The sequence below is a fragment of the Eschrichtius robustus genome, chromosome 1, assembly GCF_028021215.1.
Source record: "Eschrichtius robustus isolate mEscRob2 chromosome 1, mEscRob2.pri, whole genome shotgun sequence".
Classification (NCBI taxonomy): Eukaryota; Metazoa; Chordata; class Mammalia; order Artiodactyla; family Eschrichtiidae; genus Eschrichtius; species Eschrichtius robustus.
Window position 1 is genome coordinate 61,069,446 of NC_090824.1, and position 17,273 is coordinate 61,086,718.

Below are 17,273 nucleotides of genomic sequence, written 5' to 3' on the forward strand. Positions count from 1 at the left end.
GTCCTTTCCAATAAATGGGCTTGAATCAGATGGATACCCGCAACGCTATGATGCGGGTATTTACTTGCTGACTTGGCTAAAATAGTTTATTAGTAGGTAGAAGAGTGCTGATACAAGGATTCTTTGTGCCTCTCTCCATTTTTGTACTCTGTCACTTCCACAATATTCTCCTCTGTTTCTTCTATTCTATTATAATTATAAATCTGATGGTCTCACTTGCTCTCACTTCAACATAAATTGCACCCCATACCTGTGACAGCATATGGCAGTAGCTTGACAAAGGCTCACATTAGTCTTGCTTATCAGTGCAGCTTGTTTAAAATCCTGAAACAGTTTTACAAATTTTGTTAATTTTCAGCATTATATTTTGTGCTTTCTTAAACTTCCTTCTAACACTGATTCTACCATGAATAAAATTTACACAAGCATTAAAATATACATCTTCTTAAAACCCTTATTTTTTCCTTTAGTATCACATGTAGAGCGAGAACAGATGGAGCAGAGGAAACCCATAACCAAAAACTCACTCAGAATCTTGCGCTACTGTCCACTTTTCCTGTGATTTTGCCTGGTATTATAACGAGGTATCAGGTTTACTTTCTTTTTATTGTTTTTTCCCAATGAACACCAGAGACTTCCCTATCCAGACAGAGATAGAAATTTACCTGCAGAGAACCTTATCACTATAGGACAAACAGGCACTCAGGCCCAGGGAAAGGGCATAACTGAGCCTCTATGTGGATTAACTAAAGCAGCTGCTACCTCTGGAACCCAAACTTCTAGGGGAAAATGTGTCATTTTATCCAGAGATCCTAGAGGCCTCCCAAGAGGGAGCAATGGAAACGTTAACCACAAGATTTGAAGTCAGGGCAGTCAGCTGGGGTGGACCTGAATGGCACTGGGGAAGAGGTTAAGAGAACTAAAAGTGCTAAGTCTGCCAGAGATCCTGCCGCTGCGGCACCAGAGACACAGTGTCTGAAGCTCTTTAGCTTTTCAAAGTCCTACATCAACAACCGAAACCTGAAGCAAAATAAGAACACCCCTAAACTGAAATAAATAAAATATCTAAATATCTACCTATCAAAAGATCATGTCAACTGCAATGAGATATATATGTATATTTGTGTGTGTACACATATACATAAATTATGTGAGATTGATTTCAATGTTTGCCATAAAATGGGAAGGAACCTTCCGAAAGCAAGAGTTCAAAGCCTATGAAGGAATAAAAATGGCTCTGTTTTTTCCCAGAGGACTGCTTCAGCAAGAATCTTCTTGGGCAGTTTTGGTTGTGAGCTCACCTGACCAAGCTAGACTGTGGAGAGTACTCTATCGTCCCCTGGAGTGACTAAAAGAAACCCTTCCAGACTCCTTTCTCATTTCCAGGAGGCTGGGATGTGGGCATTCTACAATCTTAAAGGGCAAGTGTCAGAGTTCTGGTTTCTACCCAACAAGGGAGGACCCAACCATAACGACAGTCTCCCTCCTCCCTCTCCTCCTCCATCTCCTTCCCCTCCCCCTCATCCTCCCACAAACCTTCCTTGGCTGTACTAGAGAGAGGAAGATGGCTGTTTTATGGGGGTAGAATAAGTTTTCTGCTAATACTGGGGGTGGAAGACGGAGCAGTACGGTCAAACTGAGCACTCTTGGATCCTACTAGAGGAGAAGGGTATTAGTCACAGACCCATCTGAGAATATGGACTCCCCACTTAGATTCCCAGCATATTTTGATACTAAGTGGAATTATTTGGAAGAAAATAAGAAATTTATTGTCTAATCAAATATGCTAACAGATAACTCCCCTAAGAGAATTTTTTTTTTTTCTGAAATGGGGGCAAACTTACAGTGTAACTGAGATTTATTACAAACATTCCCATTAACTTTGGGAGTTATGAGGAGTGACCACAAACTTAAAAGGCTGAGAATACCAAGTTTAGTTTTATAATCACATAAAACTTACAAAAGTCAGCTTGACTCTATATATAAAATCATTGTGATGCTACATGGTAATTAGACATTATCAGCAACAGACACAAATGATGACTTAGGATTACTTAGAATAAAGCTAACTGCAGGGCTTCCCCGGTGGCGCAGTGGTTGAGAGTCTGCCTGCTAATGCGGGGGACACGGGTTCGAGCCCTGGTCTGGGAAGATTCCACATGCCGCGGAGCAACTGGGCCCGTGAGCCACAATTACTGAGTCTGCGCGTCTGGAGCCTGTGCTCCGCAGCAAGAGAGGCCGCGACAGTGAGAGGCCCGCGCACCGCGATGAAGAGTGGCCCCCACTTGCCGCAACTAGAGAAAGCCCTCACACAGAAACGAAGACCCAACACAGCCAAAAACTAATTAATGAATTTTAAAAAAAAGCTAACTGCAGTTTTTATGATTTTCCTCTTCTGCACTAGTTTTGTTTCTAATATGGATCATAAATAACAAACCACACAGAGTCACTCACATACAAAGCAAATTCCCTCCACTCCCTTCCTTCTGCTGACGAGTTTAATTGTAAGACTCTTCGCCTGCACCATCTTCCTGTGTGTCAGAGGATGCGCTCTTGACCTCATCCTTCCCATCTCTGGAAACTTGCTCCATCATCTTCTTCTGTCCTTTGTAACTTTAATCCTTTTCTCACCACCCCGACCTAGTATGCCTTCCCTCAAACCTGCCTGCCCGCAAGCTACACACGGCTTTGTCTTTCTAGTTCCTGTCACTATCAATCTCTGAAGGCAGAGTCAACACTCACCATCTCCATGTCCCCAAACGCCATCAACTTCTTGTTGTTTAGTAAGTCCAATTTCATTTTGTAATTTGTAAACTGCCTCTAAAGGCATTTTTAAATTTATTTTTATTTTTCTCAAAGTAACTCATGTATACAGGGTAGGGTAGAGGGTCCAATGAAACTAGAAAACTCACAATGCTTACAGGGATGCCCCGCGCCACCTCTCCTTATCTCTGAGCCCCGCTCCCCAGGGTCAACCATTTTTACATCTTGCTGTTATTTCTTCTGCTGTTTACCTCTGAATTTCTAAATAACATGAGTATTTTATCATGTTTAACTTCCAACATAGGATAGAACTTAGCTACCTTACAGCATCACTCCACACACCTCCCCTTCTCCCACCATTCCCATAGCCCTATGACAATGTGTTTATTTTACTCTTTATTTTACTTCCCTCAAGTGTAGAATCTTTGGCTACCCACTCATATTTAAGCTTTAAAATCTGGAATGGTAGTTTGGGGTGTCTGGGCACCTCTTCTCCACTACCTTTAACCTTGTGGGATTATGTCTTTTTTATTCCTTTACTGTCTTCCTGGTTTTCAAGAGGACAAAGGAATAAACAAATGTTCTCAATCCAACAAGCTTAACCATTAACTTCCTAAACAATTCCAGTTTAAATGCCGCACTCTACTTCCCGTGTTCTTATGAAGATCACACAGCTATCAATTAACTAACATGTGTTCAGTGCTCATCCTACTTGACCTTTCTGTTAATCAATCATTCCCACTAAAAATGTTTCCCTGGTTAGGTTTTAAGACTCTGCTCTCTCTTGGTTCTGCATTTAGCCCACTTATTATTCAGTCATATATTACTTCATTGCTCTACCTCAGCCAGCCTCTTTTTTAAAATTTTTCAAGTTAATTTTTTAAATTTGCAGAGGGGAGAAACATTTTTTTTGCTTTTAATTACAGGCATATCTTGTTTTATTGTGCTTCACAGATACTGCACTTTGTACAAATTGAAGGTTTGTGGCAATCCTGCCTCAAGCAAGTCTATTAGCTCCATTTTTTCCAAAAGCATTTGCTCACTTCGTGTCTCTGTATCACATTCTGGTAATTCTCACAATATTTCAAACATTTTCATTATTATTGTATTTGTTATGGTAATCTGTGATCATCAGTAATCTTTGATGTCACTACTGCAAAAAAATTACAGCTTACTGAAGGCTCAGGTGATGTTTAACATTTTTTATCAATAAAGTATTTTTTAATTAAGGCATGTACTATTTTTTAGATATAATGCTATTGCACACTTAATAGACTACAGTATAAACATAACTTTTATATGCACTTTTATATGAAACAAAAAAGTCACTAATTGCTATATTCACTTTATTGCTGTGGTCTGGAACCAAACCTGCAATAATTCCAAGGCAGGCCTGTAGTGTTTGCAGGGCATATTTTTTTTCCAGCTTTTTTACTTTTACCTATCTATATCTTATATTTAAAGTGTGTTTCTTGCAGTCAGAATATTGTTGGGACTTTTAAAAAATTCTAATCTGGCATTTTCAATATTTCAATTGGTGTATTTTGACAATTTCCATTTAATGTAACTACTGATAAGGTTGAATTTAGGTCTACCATTTTATTATTTGTTTTCTGCTGGTGTCCTCTGTTTCTGTTCCTTTGTTTTCTCTTTCCAGACTTATTTGGGATTATTTTAATTTTTTAATATTCCGTTTTAATTAAAATACTCTTTTTGACTGAGGAGGTCACATTTGAGAAGAAACCTGAAATGAAACGAGGGTGTGAACCAATAGGGGGAATATTCTACACATAGGGAACAGCTTGTGTGAGGACCCTGAGTCAGGAAGGGAGCCTGGCATTTCCAAGGAATAGCAAAAGGCCAGAGTGGAGTAACCTGAGCGGAGAAAAGAAGAACGCTGACAACGAAGTCAGATCGGTGAGCAGCAGTTAGGTCACTAGGGTCTTGGTTGGCCATAGTCAAGAGTTCAGATTTTATTCTAAGTGTGATGGGAAGTCACTGGAGGGTTCTGAGCAGAGGAATAACTTGCTCTGCTTTATGTTTTTAAGAGGCCTCTTTGGCTGCTGTGTGGAGAACAGCATGTAGAGGGAAAAGAGCAGAAGCAGAGAGGCCAGTTGGGAAGCTACTGCAGTAATCCAGGGGAGAGAAGGTGGAGGCTGGAAGGAGGAGGAGAGCAGTGGCAAAAAATGAGAAATGACTGAATTTAAAATATGTTTTGATAGCAGAGCTGACCACACTTGCTCATGATTTAGATGTGGGATGTGAGGAAAGAGAGGGATCAAGAATGATTCCCACCAGACTATGAGCTCCTCAAGGACTAGAAATCTGTCTTATTGATATTTGTCTCCGTATCTTCAATGCCACTGTCAGTACCATGCCTTGTCTGAAGGAACACAGGATTTGGAATCAAGTGAGACCTGAGTTCAAATCTTGCCCCAGTACTTCCTGGCTGACTAAGACTTGATTTAACCTCTTTTGAGTATCAGCTTCCTCTTCCATAAGTTACAATCATAAATTGTGCAGCATTATTGAGAAGCTGGCAGGTGGTAAGTGCGCGATAACTAGAGTTAATGTTGTTCTTAAGTACTAAATAAATACATACTAGGTGGATAACACAGGCCCTTCATTTAATTCTCCAACAGCTGAGGTCTTTTGCTTCCAACTCCCATTCTCCTCACTTTCTCCACCCAACACTATTGCCCAGAGTTCCACAGATCTTTGCCTACACCAAACAAAGCTTCCCCTACCTGAGGGAATTCTGAATGGTATACCTCAAAACCAAAACCTAAGGGAGTTCAACTCTTGAAATTACATTTCACCATAGTGTAAATTGCCTAGAATACAGTTTCTCAGACACTTCCTTAATAATAAGTAATTCTGTAGAACGGAATCTCAAAAGATGACTCCAGAAGTTGAAAAATAATATCAATACAAGGAAAATTGTGAATGAGAAAGAGCACTAAGCAGCAAAGTAAATGATACAAAAATCATTTTATTGAGTTTTGTCTGTAGCTAAGACACTCCCTTAGGGGAGATGATAGTCTTGATATTTCATCAATTCGGAATTTTTTTTTTACATATTGGCTATTTATCTGTATTAAAAAACAAAGTAAAAAAACACTTTTTTTGCAAAGCTTCTATTACTCATTCAAAGTATTTCAACACAATTCTCGCTAAAGTTGAATTATTGCTCATTAATATTGCCATTTGTTATCAAGAAAAACTTTTTCACAGTTTTCAGAAGTGAACATGCAAAATCAAGTGGGTTCATTTTTACAAGTAAACAGAAAGGTTTACCTCTAATGCAAAACTGAACTGCTCTAGTTCTGTGTAGATGAGTCCACGATTAATAAAGGCGTTTAATGTCACAGTTTCTCCAGCATCAAGGAGAAGCACAATTCCATAATCTGTTAATGCCTAAAAATGAAATCATCACTTACAACCTAAAGTCAACTCTTTAGAGCATTACTGCATTGACCATGGACAAACTAGTACCTCATAATTAGTTCTTTCATGTGACAAAATTTATGGCCAAAAATAATCATTTGTTAGATTTAAAGGTTTCCCTTAATTAAATACTGTGGATATTGCTCCCTCCTAATAAGCGGTGTGCACTGCACTTGCGCTTCACATGTTATCTGTGAACTACTTTTATTGTGTATGGATTGAAGCGGGGATGCAACACCCTTCCCCAACTTAATAGTTTCACCAAATGACTGTTGACATTAAAGCAGAGCACTTGTTACCTTTTGAAGTTTAATTTCTTTGTAGTGATTTATTGCTTTCTTCACTGAAACCTAAGTTTTATGGAGGCACCGATTATCCATTTTGTTCACCATTGTAAAGCCAGTAACTAGCACCATGCCTGCACATACTAGGCATCTGATAAATTTTTGTTGAATGACTAAATCATAAAGCAATGAAAACAGATCTTAATAAAACTAACAAATAAGCACTTGTTGGAATATTACTTCAATATTCTCGTTTTTTTTAAGATATTAGTCTAAGCTGAGAATCAACTCAGAGGCCCTCTCTCCATTTTTTATCTTTTTTTTTTTTTTTTTCATTCAATGAACAGCCTAGTTTTTACTGGTCATCTACTCTGTACCAGGTACTAGGAGCAGCCCAAATTTGGGCTGGAGCTGAATCTCTTAATTCATTTTCCTTCTGAACATTTTGTCCAAAAGAGCCATGTGGCTTCATCAGAAAAGGCCCAAATCATATCATATATGCCTGTAGCACATGCTAACTGAAAATGCAAATAAAATAGTATTTTACTATTTGCTTAGTGGTTCTCCTCTACTGCTTCATGATTGGGCACTCAAGCATCTAAAAGAATTGTACAATTAAATATCCTATATGTATATTGTGGCATAACTATAAATAAACATTGACAAGGCTGTAAAAATAATTTGTAACACTTGTAAAATAAAACAGAACTAGAATGTTTGCCATTTTCCTTTCACAGAATCACAGAATTAAAACCTGTATATATATCAAGATGCCTTAGAAATCCACTAAGCAGCTGAATATGTGACACAAGAGGAAACAAAAGCTGGGAAATGAGATTCCATGAAGGTCACAATGAGCAGGCTTTGTGTTTTGCCTCTGCTATTATTACTAACCTTTCAGCCTTGGGAAAGTGACTTAACACTAAGCCTCAGTTTCCTCATCCACAAAAATGGGATATTAACAACTCATCATATTGTTGTAGAAGTCCACTTTAAAATATTTTGATTATATGTTGGTAAAGCGTTTAGCCCAGTGCCTGTCACACAATAAGCCCTAAATGAGTGGTAACTGTTACTGTTTTTATTAATACAAGGTGATAGGAACCAGAATTCACCTTTTCTAGTTTTTATGAAATCATATCTTGGGAGTGCATTTTCTGCACAAAGTACTTGGGTTTTCTCAGCCTTCTTATGGCAGGAATGCTGAGAAACGGGTGGAGGTAGACAAAAGGGAGGAGGTGACGCTGTTAAATGACATCTGGTCCACCTGCTGGAGGTCAGATGGTTTCACAAAGCCACCTAAAGGCTGTTAACCAGAAGCAAACAAACCTGCGAACACCGATACAGGTCCCTATTCCCTGTGTGACGTGGATGTGTTTCTAACCTCATGTCCTCATCTGTAGAAGGAGCCCATTGGATGAGAAGCGTTGGGTGCCTGGCAGCTCTAAAATAACCAGTATGTTCTTACTCTAGTTAGGTTTCTATTTACGTAGTTTTTCGTGTTCTTCATTCATGGAGCATTAGCTCTGTTCCACATCACAGATAACAAAGATAGTAGTTCCCTGCCCCCACCCAGACCACTGTCTGCAGTTCAGGGTTACCCAGAAAAGGCAGGAGTCGGGGTGGGGAGGGAGCTGCCAAAGATACCTGCTGTGCAGGTTACTCTGATAAACGATCCTTTAATTAGCTCCTAGAATGGTTTACAACAGCCTGCGTTAAAAATTAGTTATTCATTTGTCAACAGTTCTGGAGGAAACCTGATAATCCAGTTACCAGGAATTCTACATCCTCTTAGAAACAATGTTTCTCAACTTCTTCCTTCCACAGCAAATAAATTACTCAATTTCTAAATGGTTTAAACAGATTTAACTTCCCAAGTTTCCAGGAAACTGGGCAAGTGTGCCCACACACAGCAGCAGGTACATGATGCAGTCTTTTAAAGAATGCTTCATTGACTATGGAAGTGGATAGAAACAAGGAAAGGGGAACAAGTGGACAGCAGAAAGGGAAGCAAGAGATTGGACAGAACACTGAGAAACGACTGACCTGCTCCCCAGTGAGGGATCCTGACTGGAAAAGAACCAAACCAACAAGGAGAGAGTGGAGAAGGGGTAAGACTAAAAAATATAAAAGAGGGCTAACACTGGTAGCATCTGCATCAGGGCAAATAGAGAAAAAGGTTTGCTGCAGCCATCAGTCAGGCCTTCAGAACGCACAGATAATCCTGGTCACTGGTCCCTGAGCTGGAAACCATCACTCAAAACTCCCTGCTGCATCTGTGGTCTGACCACTGTAAAAAAAATACCTCCACAAACTATTGTAGTTAATGTTGAGATTTTGAAGCAAACAATATTGCTAGTGATCACTGCTTAAAAATTCTGCACACGTTTATCAGTAGAAACGTTTTCTCGAATGAGCATTATGTAATACATTTAACTTTACATAGCCTTTAAATGCTTATATAAGCATTATAAAATTAATTTTTCATTTGACACTGCAGAGACTGTATAAGAAAATTTGGTAAGCACTAAAAAAGAAAATAAATATTCTTTGAAATGGTTCTTTGGTTTCTCAAGTTTTATGTGTATTTCCACAGAATTATTTTTCCAAAATTGTAACAAAAATAATAAGAAAATACTTTACACATGCTTTAAATAAGTTTACAAATGCTTTAAAGTGTTGTTTACTAAGATGGTCATCTTACCATTTGAAGTTCATTTATCTTGGTGTAACATAATGCTCTGTTATAAAATGCTATATAACTGTTTTTATCCATGTTGATAGCTGTAGTTAAATCTGTAATCGCTAGTTTATAAGTCTATAGAGAAAAAATAATTAAGTGAGAAGGGTTAATCATAATGGACCGAAATTTAGTTGTAAAATAAATTCTTGATTCTATCAGAGTTTTGGGAATACTCATTTAACCATTCTGTGTGTCATCTGTGAAATTAAGACAGTCAAGCTAACCTTTCACAGAATTAATTAAGAAGGTCCCTTGGTAGGAATTGCTATAGTTTCTCTCACTTGCAAATAAAATTCAATATATAAACAACTTTAAATGATTATCTTATTTCCATTGTTGCTATATAGCAAGGAAAAAATTAAATTTCTTATGGATAAAAGAGAAGCAAGCCTTATTCATCCAGCAAACATTCACCAGAGCTTGGTTGCTTCTTCACTCGCACTGTCATATCACATAATCGTCATGTTTTCTATCCATGTTCTCTTTTGCTTCTCTTTGATGCTTCTCTGATACCTTAGATGATCCATTTATATAGATAGTAATTTTCATGGAATTAACAGGTAATGCAAGGTCTTACCTTTGCTTTAAGGTATTATTTGCAAAATATTTCATATGAAATGGCTACAAAGAAAGTTCAGAAAAGAAACACAGGGAGAAAAAAAGTATTCCTTGAAGCATCAGATATCGATAGTGTTGCTACACCCAGTAATTTCCATTTAGGAACCATAAACTCAAGTAACAATTTTGTTCTGCGTGTATAACTGTATTATTTAAAATAGTAAAATAATAAAAAATTTCAAACAATCCAAATGTCCAACAATAAAGTGGTTAAAAATACACTATGGTGGAATATTATGCAATCATTAAAAATGGTATCTTCAAAGATTAAATATAAGAAGCAGGGCACAACACAGATTATGTAAGTAGCATAGTCACAGTTTTGGAAAGTATATATTATATTTTATTAGGAAAAAAAGACAAAATTCAAATACATCAAAATGCTCTCAGGAATTACCATTTGATGGTGGGAAAACAGGTGATTTTAATCTTCTCCTTTATTCCTCTCTGTATTTTCCAAATTCTCTACAATGAATATTACTTTCCTAATAAAAATATATAATCAGTGCTATTTAAAATGCAAATGTCAAAAATAAATATCACCATTTTATGAAAAATTATGAATTGAAATCCTTTTGATGTACTGTCAAAGTGTAACACCTTCTGTGTAGTTCTGCCTTCATACCATGGCAATTCTCCTCTCACAGAGGAAAAAAAGGAAGTGAGTCCCTCCTTGGCACCCGAGTAGCCACCCACTCTAAAATACCAGAGAACAAGGTAGGAAATTGCCTTACCTTGTTGTAGTATTTCAGAACTCCTCTGTAGATGTAGGCACGCACACTCTGAGGATAAATTTTGATGGCCTCATTACAACTCAAGATTGCTTTGGAGTATCTGCCTTTCAAACCATAGTAGGCTACTCGACTTAAATATGCCTTTTCAGAGAAAGAGAGGAAGAAAGCAGGAACAGATATTTTAGTAAAAGCATCAGTTCTACCCAAATATATGGTAGCTGGAACAAATTTATGCCACCCAAAGATGGTATAAAATATAGACTTTTTGTCACTCTCTTTTATTAAGAAAATTTTCAAACATGCAGAATAATTGAAAGAATAGTACAGTAAACACCCATATGCCTACCACCTGGATTCAATAATTATTAACATTTTTCAATTTTGTTGTATCTATTTTTTTTGAACTATTTGAAAATAAGTTGTAGACATCATAAAACTTCACCCCAAGTCTTCCAGTATGCATCTCCCGTGAAGACATTCTCCTACGTAACCACACTACCACTGTATATCTAAGAAAATTAATAGTATTTCCCTAAAATCATCTAATATTTCATCCACATTCAAATTTCATATGCTTTTAAAATCAAGATCCAACGGAGTTTCACCTATTGGATTTTGTGTTGTCTCTAGTCTCTTTTAAGAGGCAGGAATCAATGTGACAGCGAACCAAGAAGTAAGTAAAATTAATAACATAGTATATAAAATAATTATTAATAGCTACATTAAAATATTTACAATATTTGTATACACCACAATTCATGAAGCACTTTTACCTATATAATTTCCCTGTTGGAAATCATATTTTTAGTTCAAGAGGAAATACAGATATATGGATTATTAAAACTGCTGAAAAGTAGGTAAAACTAACTGACTGTTGCTAACTAATAACAATAACATTTAAAGATTTAATAGTTTTAGCAAATTTAATACACTTTCCAAACCACTGAAATTGTTCACTTAAATACCTGGTAATGTTTTGGATCAAGGGTAATTGCACGATTAAAATCCAGGATTGAACTATCCTTGTGGAGTTTTACTTTACAAAGCCCACGTTGATAAAAGCCTTCTGCAAAATCAGGATCTGCTTTCACAGCTTTTGTAAAAGAATCAAAAGCCTAGAAGAGCAAATCATGTAGTGAGTAGAATGTATTAATTTAAAATGTTAATAAATTACAGTATATAACTATTGTTGAAAAGTTTTCATTTTAGTTTTTGGTCATTTTAAATATGTTTCTCCCAGCGAACCTTGTGGAGCAAAAAAAATTATGAACAAGCCAGATTTATTATTATAATTTACAGGTTCCCTTACTCCCAGACTAATGTCTGCATAATCCATGTTGTTACAATACTTTCAGAGGTGTAACTTTAATCGTTATTCTTCCTATTGTGTTTCTTCAAAGAAATCACAATTAGTACATTTATTTTCCATGTGGGCCAGCAGATATATGGTTATAAAATTTCAAAACAATGGAACTCCAAAATTTTTCCTAATATTGTAAAGCAAAGCTAGGTTTCCTCTGCTTGTCCAAAAGGGCTAAAAACATGAAAAATATTTGTAATTAATCTCATATTTATTGTAATTTCTTAATGGAACAACTAATCAAGTGCAACTCTTTTTTAAAGTTATGAAGATGCAAGTTTCAGACACTGTCCACCCCTATGAATATAAGGACTGGAATGGTGTCTGTGTGTGTGTGTGTGTGTGTGTGTGTGTGTGTGTGTGTAGTTGTAGAATATTCAAAAATAGCCAATGGAAAATACATAAATACATATTTATCATATCATTGAAAACTTTGAAATGGAGAATTGTGTGAAATAGCCAAATACTGGATAAATACATAATAATTGAAGCAACTGGTTTTCAATGAATCTGGTTTTATTCTGATTTGAATTGCTCAGTTGTCAATAAGAGAAATCAAACAGTGTCCTAATCATTTTCCATTTATTCTACATTACACTGAAGCACTCAATATAAAGTACTTACAATTTAATAAGTAAATTTATACTAATGTGATGAAATTTTGATATAATAATTTCTTACAATTAAATTTGTTTAGTGGGAAACATGCATTAGTCTTCCGAATAGTGTTGACAAACAAGCAACAATAAAATGTTTGAATAAATAAAACAATGTAGTAGGTTTTGCAGGGTGCAGACTGCCTATAGTAAGCCAAGCTTTATATGAAGCTTTGGTCTAGTCACTCACTGTTTAGGTAGCCTTCAGAAATGGAACTGAATGCAAGGAAACAATTTCTAAAACCATAAAATACCTATGCTCTTAAATATACAAAATACCAGTTGTAAGTTGCCTTCCTCCATGTAACAAAGACCCAAGTGATACAGACAGTCTGATGAAGCTGCGACAGCATTTCGTCCTTTATCAGAATGAGAAAAGATATCCAACGCCTTTTTAAACATTCTCATGGCTTCCTATAATGATTTTAAAAAAAGAGAGGGAAGGGAATGTTTCTTTCTAATATTTATTTAACACAACAGCCTTAGATGTTAAAAGGAATCCTGAGCACACAGCCCTACTCTCATTTCACAAGAGGACACACAGACCTGGTAAAGACACAGATCTTGTCAGTGCACCAAGATGGAGGACTTCTGACAGGCAGGAAATCTGACCCACCCAGGTGCCTATCCTACAGGCAGGTACGTAAGCAGGGTTACACAAGTGGACTTTTGGAACTATAATTTCTAAATTCTAAAGGGTATTTTCTCATAGTCTTAAATCAGACTTAAATTTATAGACCAATTTATGACCAATTTCCTAGTAATTCTCCTGAAGGGAATGCCAGGCAGCTGTTAGGTAGTAAAAGTTCTCCACTGATAATATCTGAGGTTGTTTTAATCAACTTTTATTTTGTCCTGCTATGCTCTCAAGGGGGTTCCATTGACACCAGAAAATAAACTAACATCAAAAATTACCCATTTACACTATTCTGTCAAAATAGTTGAAATTCTTAATGAAAAAAATTCAATTTTCCAAATAGAAACGCGTTTTCATGACTAGCTACTCAATGTATTTACCTAATACATAGAAATACAGCTACGTGTGACTCTTTAGCCCACTTTCTTAATTATATTAAATTGCTAAAGAAACAGTGAGGTTTCACTTGGATATGCTGTGCCCTTTGTGCCCACCCTTAGTTTACATCACATGTCTACAGCTTACCTCAACATTCATCCTTCCAGCCTCACTCTCAGCACATGCCTTTGCAATAGAAAAAAATGCATCACCTTCTCAATTTCCCTCATTTTTACTTTTCAAAGTCTCTATATCTTCTTCATGTCCATCTTTTTTTCTCCTGTCTTTGAATGGTTTCCTTTCTTCTTTTCAGAGCTAACTCCTCAAGCTGTGCCCTTGACCCCAACTCCTTCTGTCCCGCCTTCTGCTTTTGGATCTCTGCCCCTTCATTGCCTCCTGGAGTCCATAAAGTCTTCCATCACATTTAAATTTAAATGAACACATCTTCACTTCCTCCTCTAGCTGATGTCCCACCTCTCTTTCCTTCACTACTCTAAAAAGTAGTGGACACTCTCGTAGGGCAAATGTACATTCCAAACACAGTTCTGCGGCAGCCGTGTGGAGAAAAGCTTGGAAGAGTTCAACACTATTATATAATTCAAACAAAATACAAATATGTTCTGGACTAGGATAATGACCAGAGAAATAGAGAAAGGAAGTGGATTTGAGAGACATTTAGAAAGTAGAACCAAGAGAGCATGACTATTGATTGGGTAGAAGAGGGACACAATCAAAAGTGACTTCAGGTTTCAGGGAGGTTAAAGTAAATTTAAGATTATTCCAAAGAAGGAATTTGATATCATAAAGGTGTCAATTCTCCCAAAATTAATCTAGAGATTCAATACAATTAAATCAAAATTCCAGCAGGGTTTTTAATGAATCTTGACAAGCTGAATTTAAAATCTTGACCAGCTAGAAGAGTAAAAGCCCAAGAATAACCAGGAATTTCCTGGAGAAGAATATGGTGTGGCAACTTGCTCCACCAGATGTCAAGAATTACAATAAAGCAACAGTAGCTAAAACATTGTACTATTAGGCCAGGGATAGAAAAATTGACCAAAGGAATAGAATAGAGAGCCCAAAATCAGATCCACACATACATGAAAGGTTATAATAGGACAGATGTACCACTTCAGATCTTTGGTTTAGGAAAACATTTCAATAAATGATACTGGAACATTTGAGTATCCATATGGGGTAAATTGAAATTTTATCACTATCTCACATTCAAAAATATCAATTTAAGGTAGAGTGAGGTCTTACATGAAAAAAGCAGAACTTTTAAACTTTTAGAAGAAAATATGGGAAAATATCTTTATGACCTTGGTGTAGGGAGGGAATTTTTAAACAAGAATTTTTTTTAAAGCTGTGACAATAAAACAAAAAAAGATATATTCAACTACATTAAAATTAAGACCCTCTGCTCATCAAAAGACATCATGAAGAAAATTTTAAAACCAGCCACAAATTGCAAGAGGATACATGACACACATGTAACCAACCAAGGACTAATACACAGGACTTATTTTTTTCAATGTCAAAAATCAATATGAACAAGACAAACAAAAATGTGTACAGCAAATTGATAGAACAGGAAATATAAGTGGCTATAAACATATAAAAAGATACCTCAACCTTTGCTCAAACTGAGAAATGTGAATTAAGACCATAACGAGACATTAGTTTTTATCCACCAAACTGATAAAAATAAAGTAGACAGCACCAGTTATTGTAGAGGATGGAGATCAACGGGAATACTCATATACTACAGGCGGGAGAATAAATTGGTATAACCCTATGGAACAATGTGCCATTTTCTTGAAAGTTAAACATTTACATTCTCTACATACCAGCAATGTTAACAGAAGACATGAAAAAGAATATTACCCTTACTCTTAAGAGGAGAAAAAACAAAAGGAAACAACCCAAATATTAATTAACAGAAGAATCAATAAATAAATGGTATGGTTTAGTTTTGTAAAAAAAAAAAAAAATATATATATATATATATATATATATATATATATATATGTGTGTAAGCAGTAATTCCAAGCACAATATAAAAATTCCATTAATAGGTCTAGTAAACATTACTCAAGACTTTTCACCTTGTTCCTCTTGGCCTTCATTTGAGCTTTTGCTAATAGAGCATACATGGTGACCTCAGGCTTATTCGAAGTGATCCCATCTAAGACCTGAATGGCCTTGTCATGGTTCTCACAAAATGAATAAATGAGTGCTTGCTGTATAGGACTCAACTCAATGAGACCTAAAAGGAAAGGAAAATTTATCAATAACTTTGCCAAGTATCTAGGACTTAGAATATAATTATTTTAAGACAGTCAAGCAATTCAGTAATCTATTTTTACAATATGAATTAATAAATCAATATGATACTAAAATCTATTTACTGTCAACAAACAATAAGACATTCCAACTACAAACAAACAAACAAAAAATAACAGTATAAGCGTGGTATTTCCTATAATAATCTCTCTCACAAAATTCACTAGGCTATGAAGCATTTTACAAATTGGTTAGATACATGTGAAACTGAAGTTTTAGTTTCAAAATCTAACTTTGACTTTCAAGTGAACCCTTCATGCTATCTATACAGAGCTACTGAAAATAGTATAAAAAATTTAAAGAAGTATTTCTTTTTAAATTAAGACATTATTATAATTTAACATTGATTATATTTACCTTCGGTCATTTCTGCTACTTGATAAATAGTGAACTTTGCAAGATCATAGCACTTCATCCTAAGAAGATATTGTCCTCTGGAAGAAATAACAGCTTTTTAATTCTAAGCAGTTAAAAATAATCTTTCTAAAATAAAGTTTTTTATACTCAGTTGCTTAAAAATTTAAATTATAATACATTTATTCATACTTATTCTAATACATTTATTCACACTTATGTATGACAAAAACAATGTGAAAATTATAAATATTTTATGTAAGTCTAAATAGGCCAATTAGCATGGAGATGTGAGAAGAAAACAATTTAGGAAATGTGAAGCTGAAAGAAAAATAGTCAAACCTTTTTGTAATTATCGGCATTTAAAAAGTTATACTCTGTTGCTGAGAAATTTTAAAAGCTAAACACAGTTTAAAGGGCATACCAATGGAAAAGTATTTACATAAATTGTTAAAATGTGGTTCAAGAGTTAAAAGATGAAGCAAGACCTTATCAGAAAGCATTGTTCCAGTCCATTTTCCCATTTTCTGTAAATCCATTTCCCATGTTAGTAATTATAATATATTTTTGGTAGTGATAACCCATAATTTGCAATGGGTCCTTTTATAGCAAGCTCTACTGCATTTGAAATACGATTCAATGTATCTTTTTTTTTCACTGAATTATCTGAGGTTTATACTTGGTACCTCTGGGTACACAATCAAAATATATTACCTTACTTTCATGAGATCTGTGATAACTGTCTAACCAGCAATCAAGAGAGGCCTCAAAGAACTTAAACACAGACAGTTGTGTTTTGATGCAAGGACAGAACAAAGGGAAAGATCTGTTATCTTATATTATGAATTAAAGTTTAACAAGAACAACCAAATCTGACTTGCTGGTTTGGAGATGGCCATTTCTGGGAGATTAAATGTAAAACAAGGAGGCTGGAAGGATCAAGAAAGAACTAA

At 35.7% G+C, this 17,273-nt stretch overlaps 1 protein-coding gene across 1 annotated transcript in view; it reads right to left on the reverse strand.

Moving 5' to 3' along the window:
- TTC6 (tetratricopeptide repeat domain 6) overlaps positions 1-17,273 on the reverse strand; it is a 205,300-nt gene that overhangs the window by 18,256 nt on the left and 169,771 nt on the right. Inside the window, exons 19-26 of the mRNA XM_068532443.1 lie at positions 16,324-16,400; positions 15,729-15,889; positions 12,885-13,019; positions 11,555-11,704; positions 10,590-10,730; positions 9,199-9,312; positions 6,061-6,180; positions 251-324 (exon numbers count right to left, since the gene is read on the reverse strand). Of these exons, the coding sequence (XP_068388544.1) occupies positions 251-324; positions 6,061-6,180; positions 9,199-9,312; positions 10,590-10,730; positions 11,555-11,704; positions 12,885-13,019; positions 15,729-15,889; positions 16,324-16,400 (972 nt within the window). The remainder of the gene's footprint in view (positions 1-250; positions 325-6,060; positions 6,181-9,198; positions 9,313-10,589; positions 10,731-11,554; positions 11,705-12,884; positions 13,020-15,728; positions 15,890-16,323; positions 16,401-17,273) is intronic.